Raw genomic sequence first — 10,568 nt, forward strand, 5'->3', positions numbered from 1 at the left:
CAACATCTAATCAGCGCAGTAAGTCCTGTTAGGCATCATCAATAGCTCAAGTTCTTGGACAATGTGGACCAAATCTCCTTAAAGCCGTTTGTCAGTTTGGCTTGACAAAGACAACGGTCCTTGATAGTAAAGGACTCGCTATCGGTTCGTGATGCTGAAGCTCAAGGAGTTTGTTGCTTGCGTTGCTGCTGAGTTCATTTTGGAGACTTCAACACCTGTGTACTTCAGTTCGACATCATTCCATTGGAGTACTTCCTTCTCATGAGTAGTAACTTACCGAGACAGAAATCCTTCTCGGATAAAAGTTGCTGAAGGTACAACATCATGTCCTTCTTAAACAAGGACTTCTATATTCCTGCAGCAGAGTCATGTACGTGTAGATTTTTTCTTTTCTTCATGGGCGACCTACTGTCCTGGTTAAAGCTGGATACTGGTACAGCAAGTGACGAAGTTTGTCTCAAGTGAAATTCACACAACGACATCAAGAGTTGTGATAGGATAAGGAATTCGGCCTTTTGTCAATCTGCTTATTACTTGGCCTTTTGGGATGAAACAGTGAGTAGAAGGCAAGAGAAAATCTCGGCCTGGACATTGGATCCATGACCAGAGCCCTCTCTGGTGTTAGGATGTCTCCCACGGCCAGAGTCCGTATTCTGGCTCCCGCTACATGATTTCTATGAAATTTTAAGCTGAAACGGGTAAAATCAGAATTTTCAGTTCAAAAGAATTTTTACATAGGTTTGGTATGCCAATATAGGCTCAACTCTAATCCTCTACAAGTTTGGGAGCTTATTTATAAGTTTTCCAACCAAGCTAACCATTTTTTTGCTTGTTAGTAAAAAACTTCAGAGAGTTGATCAATCAACAAAAATGTGGGATAGATCAACCATGTATAATGACTACATTTTTTAGGTTCTCGAAGCCTATTTATCGATCAAGGCATTAAACAACAAGTTTTCAACCTTTCAAAAAACTAGTTGATCGATCAGCCCAATTCGATTGATCAATTATGTTTTATAGCATCTTTCTGACAATATTGTGTATGATCGATCATGCTTGAGTGTCATGCTTTATAAGTTATGCTAGGCTGCATTCTGGATGATCAATCAAACCAATGTAGGTTGATCGATCACGTACTATTTTGGCATTTAAGCATGATATAAGCAATCTGATGGACTACCATTATAAAACATTTATATGCATTCGGTTAAAGTATGGTTTTAAAATATTTCATGCCCTAAAGATCCATAACATAGATGTGCTTAAAAATTTGAAGTTTGGTTGGCTATCTACTTCCATAGCTAGAGTTCTTGATTTTCTAATGATGCTGGAACTCAAGTCTTCAAATCTCCACTTTTCTCTTTTGTGTGTTCTTCTTCACAACATCAATCTTCAATATAATTTTGCTTTGAGTATTGACTTGACAAGTTGATTGATCATAAACCTCGTATATTTGTGTTAGAATGTATGTGTCTAAAATACAATGGTAACCCCTATAGTAGAACACTTTTACATCAAAATAATGGAGATGAACCTGATTTTACCATTTGGTCTAATATTTATTTCTTTTTCTTTTTTCTTTTTCTTCTTGAATAAAAGAGGGGTCGAGTTAAACATATTGTTCAACTTACCCCATACTTCTTTGTCGTTATCCATACATCAATGAAACAACCCAATAATTAACTTGATGACACTTCTTATCTTCTAGAGTTAATTTATCATTTGTTGGAAAATTTGACTCATTAATATTGCATTCCAAGCTTCCATTATAGGCAATATTAGTTGATATGTTTACAATATGCACTTTTAGCATTACTTTTCACCAAACCAAAAACCCGATTAGATATGAAATTGAATTGGTGTTTGGTTCCAGTTGAATCACATTACATAATATAAAAAGTGCACTATTATGTAACATAATATAATTTTATTATAGTATGTATTTGTTATGAACTCAATGACAGGTAGAGTCAGGCAAATGCGCAGTGGTTGAGTCATTTAGTATTAAGTTAATTATTTTTATTTCAATTTATTTTACTTTATGTTTATTTCAGTTGAAGAGTTAATATTTCGTAGGGGCACTATTATAATATTTTATGTTGAACCTTGTTAGCGTGAACCCTACTTAAGGGGTGAAAGAAATGAGAAAGGGTAAGTCTTGATTTAGAGTAAACAAGGGTTTTGAGTTCTCCTAAATGAGCTCAGGGTTGTGTGTTCTCCTTAACGAACGTAGGGTTATCAAACTTCCATTCGGCTTGATTCTTCTCTTCTCTTCTTCTTCCCTAAGAATCACCGTGTGAGATCCGAGACCATAACAACTGGTATCAGAGCTGCATAACATTGGGGATTCGAGCAATGGTGAGTTAAGAGAGTTGTTGATCAGAGAGCAAAATGCGCACGTAGTGGCACAAGAAGAAAATGAGACAAGGTTTACTCAAATCATGGAGCAGTTGGAACAAATCCCAACTCATAACCAGAAACTCGACAGACTCAAAAGGGAAATATGAATGGCAGCGATGAGTGATGATATACGACCATCTTCCATTAAAATGTTTGAGGAAGGGGCCGCAATCAAGACGTATTTTTCCAAGGCCGTAGAGAGAAATCCAGAGCAAAAGTCTCGAGCATGGAAATCCGAAACCAGGGACCCTGGAAATTGAAAATTGGAGGGTTATACTACAAAAACCTCAGCAGAACTGGCTGATTTGGGTTCGACCTCAAATCTGAAGTCGGGGTCTGTTGTATTGTGAAACCAAGAGGAACCAAGTGGACAATTTGTCATTCAAACTCAAGGTTCTTTGGAACAGCCCCATTTTGGTTCACCGACCGTCGACGAGCGCCAACCCTATTCTAAATTTCAGCCACGACTTGTTGTTGTTCGCCATTGGAAAAAGGTGAGACCACGACGTGCTGTTGTTCGTCGTCGAAAAAAGGTTAGGTTGGCTTTGGCAGAAGAAGAGGCTTCAGGACTCTCACTCTCGCTCTTGGCATCCCAATGAGAAACCAAATTGAATGATTTTTGGGATAAGTTTTTGAGAAGATTTTCTCCAAATTTTGTCTTGTTCTTTCTCTAATCCCTCGTGATTTTACGAAAACCCTTTACAATGGTGTTGGGGGTATTCAGTTGGGCAGAGAAGCAAAAAGATTACTAGCATTTTGACGAAGTTCAAGCTTTAGTGTCAGAAATTCAAGATGAGGATTTTTTTATGACTGTCCCTATTTGTAATTCTATGCTTAGGAGTTCGGGTATTCTAGGAATGGTAGAGAAATTGCTGTGGGTGATGAATTATATTGCTATTGATGAGAATAGAATCAGTGCATCTGTTCATTGTCATATATCCAGCAGTAGCATTCTATTTGAAAAGTTTGTGATGAATTTTTTGGGTCACATGTATTCAGCCAAGACATATGCTTATGCTTTTGGGATACTATTACTGGAGGTTTTACTAAGGAAAAAACCATGGAAAGATGCCCGAATAGGGGAGATTGATGTAAAGGGTTTTGTCTATGGGGGATGTGAAGTTGCTAGTCACTTGGGAGTGCAAACAATTGATAACATGAGAGAAGATATAATTTCTCTAAGCAATATGTGTCCCACTAGACACTGTTGTCAAGCTTCTACCCATAAAGGTAGTGTATATGTCAACATAAAGCAAATGGTTTCTATGAGGCCAAATGATGAAGGAGAAATACTCTTGGCTCACAAAAATGCACCAACTTTGGACCTGGAGGAGGAAGAAGTGTCCCTTAAAAATAGTGCATAACCAAGAATTGTTGAAGGGGAAAGTACTCTCAAAGAGATTTCAGGTGGACACAAGAAGACCGAGATGATGACGAATTATAAATTTGTTGATGTTGTTGCAGTGAAGAAAGGTGCACAACAACAGAAGATAAAAACTGAATATAGGGACGGGAAGGAGCTGAAAGAGTCAACACATTTCAGTCCTCCATGTTGTGACACACTGGTTTCTGCTATTGATAGCCATAACAATGGAGTGATACCAGGAATAGGGGAATTGGCACAGAGGAGTTTGATCAGTACAGAGACTCATCCTGGGATGAACTTGGAAGTAACTGTTGTAATGCTTTAATCCCCCTCCACTGACAATTCAACTTGTGATATAACCAACTTGGGTCCTCCAGTTGAACAATGGATTGTTGGTGGCACTACATTGACTTCACCTATGGATGTGGAGAGGAGACATGGTAAGTTCAAGGTTGTCCACAATGTCTTGGAGTTGTATTTGGCCTTGAGTAACTCCATGATTGACATGTATCCTACATGTGGATCCATAGAGGAAGTTGCTGGTTTGTAGCACATGGGTTATGCAAAGATCCACCTAGTGTTGGGTGTTATGTAGCCTACAAGATATATGTTGAAATGCTCAGGAGGATTCAGACAAGTGTTGGGTGCAGGTTTGAAATCATGCCAATTTATATGGAAGGTCCAGTTGAAATTTTGAACTCTATATCAGGGGGAAGATTTCCACTTGTTGAGGCAAGGCATGGAAAATTATCTGTTGCAGTGGGCAATACATATAGTCCTATGTAGGACATTGCTGATTCTTGCCGCACAGGGACAACAAAAAATGTAATATGTGTTCTTGCTGCAGGTGCCATTCTTGGAGCTCTTGAGATTGAGAAATGAATTCAATTCTACATAACAAGGAATAGGTCAAGAGCATTAGCTTCAAAGTATAACCATTTACCAGAAGAGTCTTCTTATTCATTTGACTCTGATCAAGATGGCTTTTGTAATAGGTGAAGGTTCTGGTGTAATGGTGTTGAAGGATCTTGAGCATGCAAAGGAATGTGGAGCAAGTATTTATGTTGAGATTCGTGGCTATGGAATGTTAGGTGACACTTATAACATTACTCAGCCACATATTGATGGGAGGGGTGCAATTTTGGCTATGACTCATGCACTACAATAGTCAGGGCTTCATTCGAATCAAGTGGATTATGTAAATGCTCATGCCACATCAACTCCTCTAGTTGATGTTGTTGAAGCCAATGCAATAAAAGCGATATTCGTGGAGCATGCAAGTTCACGGGCTTTGGCATTGTCTTCAACAAAGGGTTCTACTGGTCATCTCTTTGGGGGCAGCTGGGGCAGTTGAAGCGATCTTTGTTGTCTTGGCACTACACTATGGAATTACTCCACCAACCATAAATCTTCACAAAACATATCCCGTTTTCCATGATGGTTTCATGCCTCTAATTGTTTCAAGGGTGATGCCAATCAGGGCTTGCCTTTCAATTTTTTTTGGGTTTGGTGGAACTAATGCATGTCTTTTGTTCATTTTGCCCCCATCCGTTTAGATGATTTCAAAAGTTTTTGGGAAGGGGAAGAGAGTTGTGTGAATTTAGAAGAGATTCGATCACTTCAGGAAGAATGAGCTAATATCTATTTCATTTGAGCTTCTAAGGTAACATCTCCTGAGTTAAGGAGCTCACAAGGCCAGCCACACAAGTTGTGGAAAATGAAGCTTAGGTTTTGCAAAATGTAAATTGTGTAACTATGTCTGGTTATGCAATAGAGGAAGTAGTTGGGGATATTCAAATAAGGTTTGGACAAGAATTCGTATTTGAAACATCCTTAGAATGCACAATAAGGTTTTAACTTGGTTTTAGAAGGCAGCATTATATGCCACCGCAGGTGGTTCATCGAGAAAAAAATAATTTTTTTGGGGGAACATTCTGCAAACGAGGGAAAGCATAGGAGATTTTCAGATACCGCAATCTCTCCGTTCAGGGTAATACATTGCAGTGATTACACCGCTTGGGTCGTCCAGTGGGTTAAGGCGGATGCCACAGATGCTACTTGGGGAGATGTGGTGATGTTTCGACTCGCATCCCTACCTTCGAGCTTGAGGACAAACTCTTTCTTCAGGAGGGGTGTAATGTTATGAACTCAATAACAGGCCAAGTCAGGCAGAGGCATAGTGGCTGAATCATTTAGTATTAAGTTAATTATTTTTCTTTCAATTTATTTTTACTTTATTTTTATTTCAGTTGAAGAGTTAATATGCCCCAGGGGCATTATTATAATATTTTATTTTGAACCTTGTTAGCGTGAACCCTACTTAAGGGGTAAAAGAAATGAGAAAGGGTAAGTCTTGATTTAGAGTAAACAAGGGTTTTGAGTTCTCCTAAATGAGTTCAGGGTGTGCGTTCTCTTTCATGAACTTAGGGTTATCAAGCTTCCATTCGGCTTGATTCTTCTCTACTCTTCTTCTTCCCTACGAATCACCGTGTGAGATCCGGGACCGTAATTTTTAGAATTTTTATAACTTTGAGAGAGCAATAGACCTATAGCTCTCTCTTCTCCTTATTTCTGCATGTGTGGGGGAGGGTCCCCCTTATCTCCATCATCAGGACCACTTTTCCTACACTCATACAGTGATGGTGCCTTTCCTTGAAGATACTTGATACAACTAGTTGAAACGATGTGCTTACAAATAATAAACCTTAAGTCAATAAAGGATTATGATATAGAGTGGTCCTCATTATGGATGTGTTAGCCAGCATGTCGTCCTTTTACAGCTGGTCAGGCCCACTTCCTAGCAGCCTTAGAACAGGAAAGCTAGTTTATGATTACAAAGATAATAATTCAAAGAAAATGACGTGAACCAATTGATGTAAGTGTAGTGAGATGGGTGACAACCTGCTTTCTTTGATCACCTCTTTTCTTTTTTAAATGATTAGAGTGGAAACATTCTGCTGCTTTTTCCTTAGTTGAGCAAAGCCACAAACCCATCTCACATGTGGACACTGTCCAGTACATTATTATCGTTCTCTTAAAGTTGAAACTGACATGTAAACCACTCCAATTGTTTTATTTCTGTTGAGTTTCTTAAAAATAGTAAGATAGACAAATATAGAATTCATAATTCGTATCCCCTGCTGTCGAACTTCAAAAGAATGGGTCCTCTTTTGATCAGGCCTGGACTCAATCATCAGACCAGGCCTGGACTCGGTCATCAGATCGGCAGTTTAGTACTCCTGCTTCTTTTCTTACTATTATTTTTATTGCTGTTTTGCTTAAAACCCATTCGACCATCAGTCCATTATTGCCACTTTTCAAGTCGAAGTCGTCTTTTAGTCGAAAAGAGGTGGTATGATAGTAAATAAGAAGTTATCTCATAAAGATGACATATTAGTTAAGAAGAACATATCTAATTATATATTTCCCTATGTAAAACTTGTAACCCTAAGAGGATTATAGACACTATAACATCCTCTCAAAAACTATAAATAGAAGACCTTAATTTTGGTATCCCCTTCTCTCAATTCGTCCAAGCTCTCTCTTAGTCCAAGCTCTCTTCTCTACCGGAGCTCTTAACTCTCTGCCTTATCTTCTCATCTTCTAGAATCCCTCTCTTTGGTTCTCTTCTATTTGCCCTAATTGAATAATGTGGGTTGTGTGTGGGAGCAAGTAAGGTGCATTAAGTAATTTATGGTGGACGGTGATGAAGTAATGCTGGAAAAATTGTCCAGTCTTCTGCATGTGAGGGTATGCGGATAACGCCTTCGGTAGATTTCCTCGATCAAATTCACCAAACATCTGACACTTGGGAGCTGGGTGAGAAGAACCCCACACCTCTTTCTCAGAAAAAAATATTGGGGATTAGTTATCGGAGAAGAGTGGTTAATAACCCATCTAATCATGTAAAATATTGCCTGACACGTTATGGGTTGGTAGTGCAAGACACACTGCTCCAGATTCCAGAATGCATTTCTTGATTTCTTTATAGTTAACCCCACTAGCTGGAAGCAATTAAAAACGCCTTGGAAATTTTGAAAAATGAAAGAAGAAACTTTAATTAGACTCAACAAACTTTCTTTCGTTGATTCCTCCTACCCAGAGGAGACCTCCCGCTGGCTCGCTTCACATGTAACCGCCTTCCCTTCTGTTTAGGAGCCTTCACTGCTCTATCTCATTCCGTCCGCAGGGGAAGAAGATAGGGGGAGGGGCAGAAAGCTGGGGGAAATGGGTTCAAAACCATTGAAAGACGAGTACTCTAATGCTAATTCCCTCGCCAGAAAGCTCCTCTCCTGGGCCCTCTACGCTCTCCTCCCCATTGCTCTCCTTCGCCTCTACTTTTGTCCTCTCTCTCTTAACGACGACTCTGTAGGACACATATCTGATGACAGACCCATCTCTTACGCGGCCTCTCATGGTACGTTGCTTACTTTCTCCTCTCTGGATTTCTTTCCCGCTAATTGTTTGGTGTTTTTCTTTCTGTGAACTTGGTTTTTTCTTAATCTGCAGTTCGGAGGGTGAATTTCGACCCGATGCCCTGCAACTACACGAAGGGTCAATGGGTTCCGGACAAATCCGGTCCTCGGTACAACGGAACCAGTTGCAGCAGCATCAAGGACGGTCAGAATTGCATGGCGCACGGTCGGCCGGACACCGGCTATCTTCATTGGAGATGGCAGCCGGCAGGCTGTCAGCTCCCACGCTTCAATCCCTTTACCTTCCTCCGCCTCCTCCGAAACAAACACCTGGCCTTCGTTGGCGATTCGATGGCTAGAAACCAGTTAGAGTCTCTTCTCTGCTTGGTCTCCACGGCCTCTGAGCCTAGTCTCGTGTACAGAGACGGGGAAGAGAACAAGTTCCGACGTTGGCATGTCAGGTCACACAATGTCACCATCTCCGTGTTCTGGTCCCCTTTTCTGGTAAAGGGCGTCGAAAAATCGGCTTCAGGCCCTGACCAAAACCAACTGTATGTGGACTTAGTCGAAGAGAGATGGGCGTCGGAGATGTCACAGATAGACATGATCGTTTTCTCCATCGGTCACTGGTTTCTTCACCCTGCAGTCTACTTGGAGAAGGGTTCGGTCCTCGGCTGCCATTACTGCCCAGACCAGAATCACACCGAGATCGGATTCTACGACGTTTTCAGGAAAGCCATCAAGACTGCAATAAAGGGCGTGGTCGAGATGTCGTCCGGGAAGGAGAGACGGGTGATTGTGACGACATTCTCCCCGTCCCACTTCGAGGGAGATTGGGACAAGTTCGGAGCTTGCCCAAGGAAGGAGCCGTTCCAGGCAGGGGAGAAAGCTCTGGAAGGAATGGACGCGGAAATGAGGAAGATCGAGGTGGAGGAGGTGACGGCAGCCAAATCGAAGACTGGGGAACTGGGTCTGGAACTGGAGGCTCTGGACGTGACGGAGTTGTCGCTGTTGAGACCGGATGGCCATCCAGGTCCATACATGTACCCGAATCCCTTCGCCAATGGTGTGCAGGAGCGAGTGCAGAACGACTGCGTGCATTGGTGCCTGCCAGGACCGATCGACACATGGAACGAGATCATGTTGGATGTGATGAAGCGATGGGAGGCCGAATTCGAAGACAGAAGTAGTTGATAAGACTCATTGGGGAGTTGCAGCAGAGCCAGCAAAAAAACACGAAGGATTGCGCCTAGGATCTCTCCTCTCGAGTTACAGGGTACGAGGTGGACAGAGAGGATCAGTCGTAGCTTGTTCGACAGTGGATCGCAGGAATTTGTCGTGATGATTCCTATTAACTAGGGAGCGTCAGAACTTGGAGTTCTCCTCCTCCTTTTCCTCTTTATCTTCACGCACATTTTCTTAATTTATGAGATGCATTGTACATAAAAGGTTTCAGTTTCTTAGCATAGACAAGTCTTTCTCTCTCTCATGATTGGTCCATAAGAAAAAAAAAATTATATAAAAGGATGTACCTTCTTTTCCAACTTACCAAATTTAGTCACTTAGAGGTTATTTTTCAATATTATAATCCAATAATGCTTCTTAACTATTATCAGTTTGAGATTATTCCACTCAATACAATCTATTCTAGGGTTAGGAATGTTAATGGTAATAAGTGTAGACTAAAGAAGTTGATAAACATTGATTTAAACTCGATAAAGTCATAAGAAACTATTTAGAAACACATCAAATTCCCGAAATAAAATCTCTAATATATATTAATAGGGAAAAACAATTTCATAGGTTATTTTAACTTCATTAAATTTTGGAAATAGAAAATTTTGATTACTCATCGGAGGATCTTCAATCTTTAGTCTTAAACCATTGACCAAAGAATTTTATCACAAAACGAAGATGGGTGGAACGACTTTTCCTCTCCCCCCCACTAAATTGTTGTAGATAGATGAGAAAACAAACAAAGGGAAGAGTTTTACCCCTTGCCAACATCATGCAAGAGGAAGGGCAGTCCTATCCCCCTGCCCTCGAGTGGCAAGGTTTTTCTCTCCCCTACTTTAAGTGTTGTAGATAGATGAGAAAACAAATGGATGCTAGAGCTTTATCCCTTCCTCTGCAAGGCCAACATTGTGCAAGAGGAGGGGTGGTCCTACCGTGCAATTAGCAACTCATAACAATTTTGAAGTCGCTATTGTGAAGTTTGAATTTGATTGGGGCATTTAAAAATTGGGTGGGGTGGGGGTGGGTGTGGAGGTGGAGGTGGGTGGGTGAGCTACATAGAATTGATTGATAGGGGAAGTTTTTCAAAATCCAAATTTTATTGCACTCATACTTTGAAATCATTTGAGTGAACTTGGTCAAGCAAATCCGAA

The 10,568-nt window shown here is 40.7% G+C and overlaps 1 protein-coding gene across 1 annotated transcript; it reads left to right on the forward strand.

Moving 5' to 3' along the window:
* The first annotated feature begins 7,341 nt into the window (after window positions 1–7,341).
* Window positions 7,342–9,668, forward strand: LOC137941381 (xyloglucan O-acetyltransferase 1-like). Its single transcript, XM_068786762.1, has 2 exons — window positions 7,342–8,183; window positions 8,276–9,668. The coding sequence occupies exons 1-2, from the start codon at window positions 7,994–7,996 to the stop codon at window positions 9,373–9,375; spliced, it is 1,290 nt and encodes a 429-aa protein (XP_068642863.1). The 5' UTR covers window positions 7,342–7,993; the 3' UTR covers window positions 9,376–9,668.
* The last annotated feature ends 900 nt before the right edge of the window (window positions 9,669–10,568 follow it).

The sequence above is a fragment of the Aristolochia californica genome, unplaced genomic scaffold (assembly GCF_029961685.1).
Source record: "Aristolochia californica isolate CCGP_79_NKW_82.1479 unplaced genomic scaffold, dmAriCali1.0.hap1 SCAF_9, whole genome shotgun sequence".
NCBI classification, from domain to species: Eukaryota; Viridiplantae; Streptophyta; class Magnoliopsida; order Piperales; family Aristolochiaceae; genus Aristolochia; species Aristolochia californica.

Coding starts and splice junctions, on each gene's coding strand:
- LOC137941381 (XM_068786762.1), top strand. CDS start 7,994: ATGGGTTCAAAACCATTGAAAGACGAGTACTCTAATGCTAATTCCCTC. Junction 8,184..8,275: donor CTCTTACGCGGCCTCTCATG/GTACGTTGCTTA, acceptor CTTAATCTGCAG/TTCGGAGGGTGAATTTCGAC.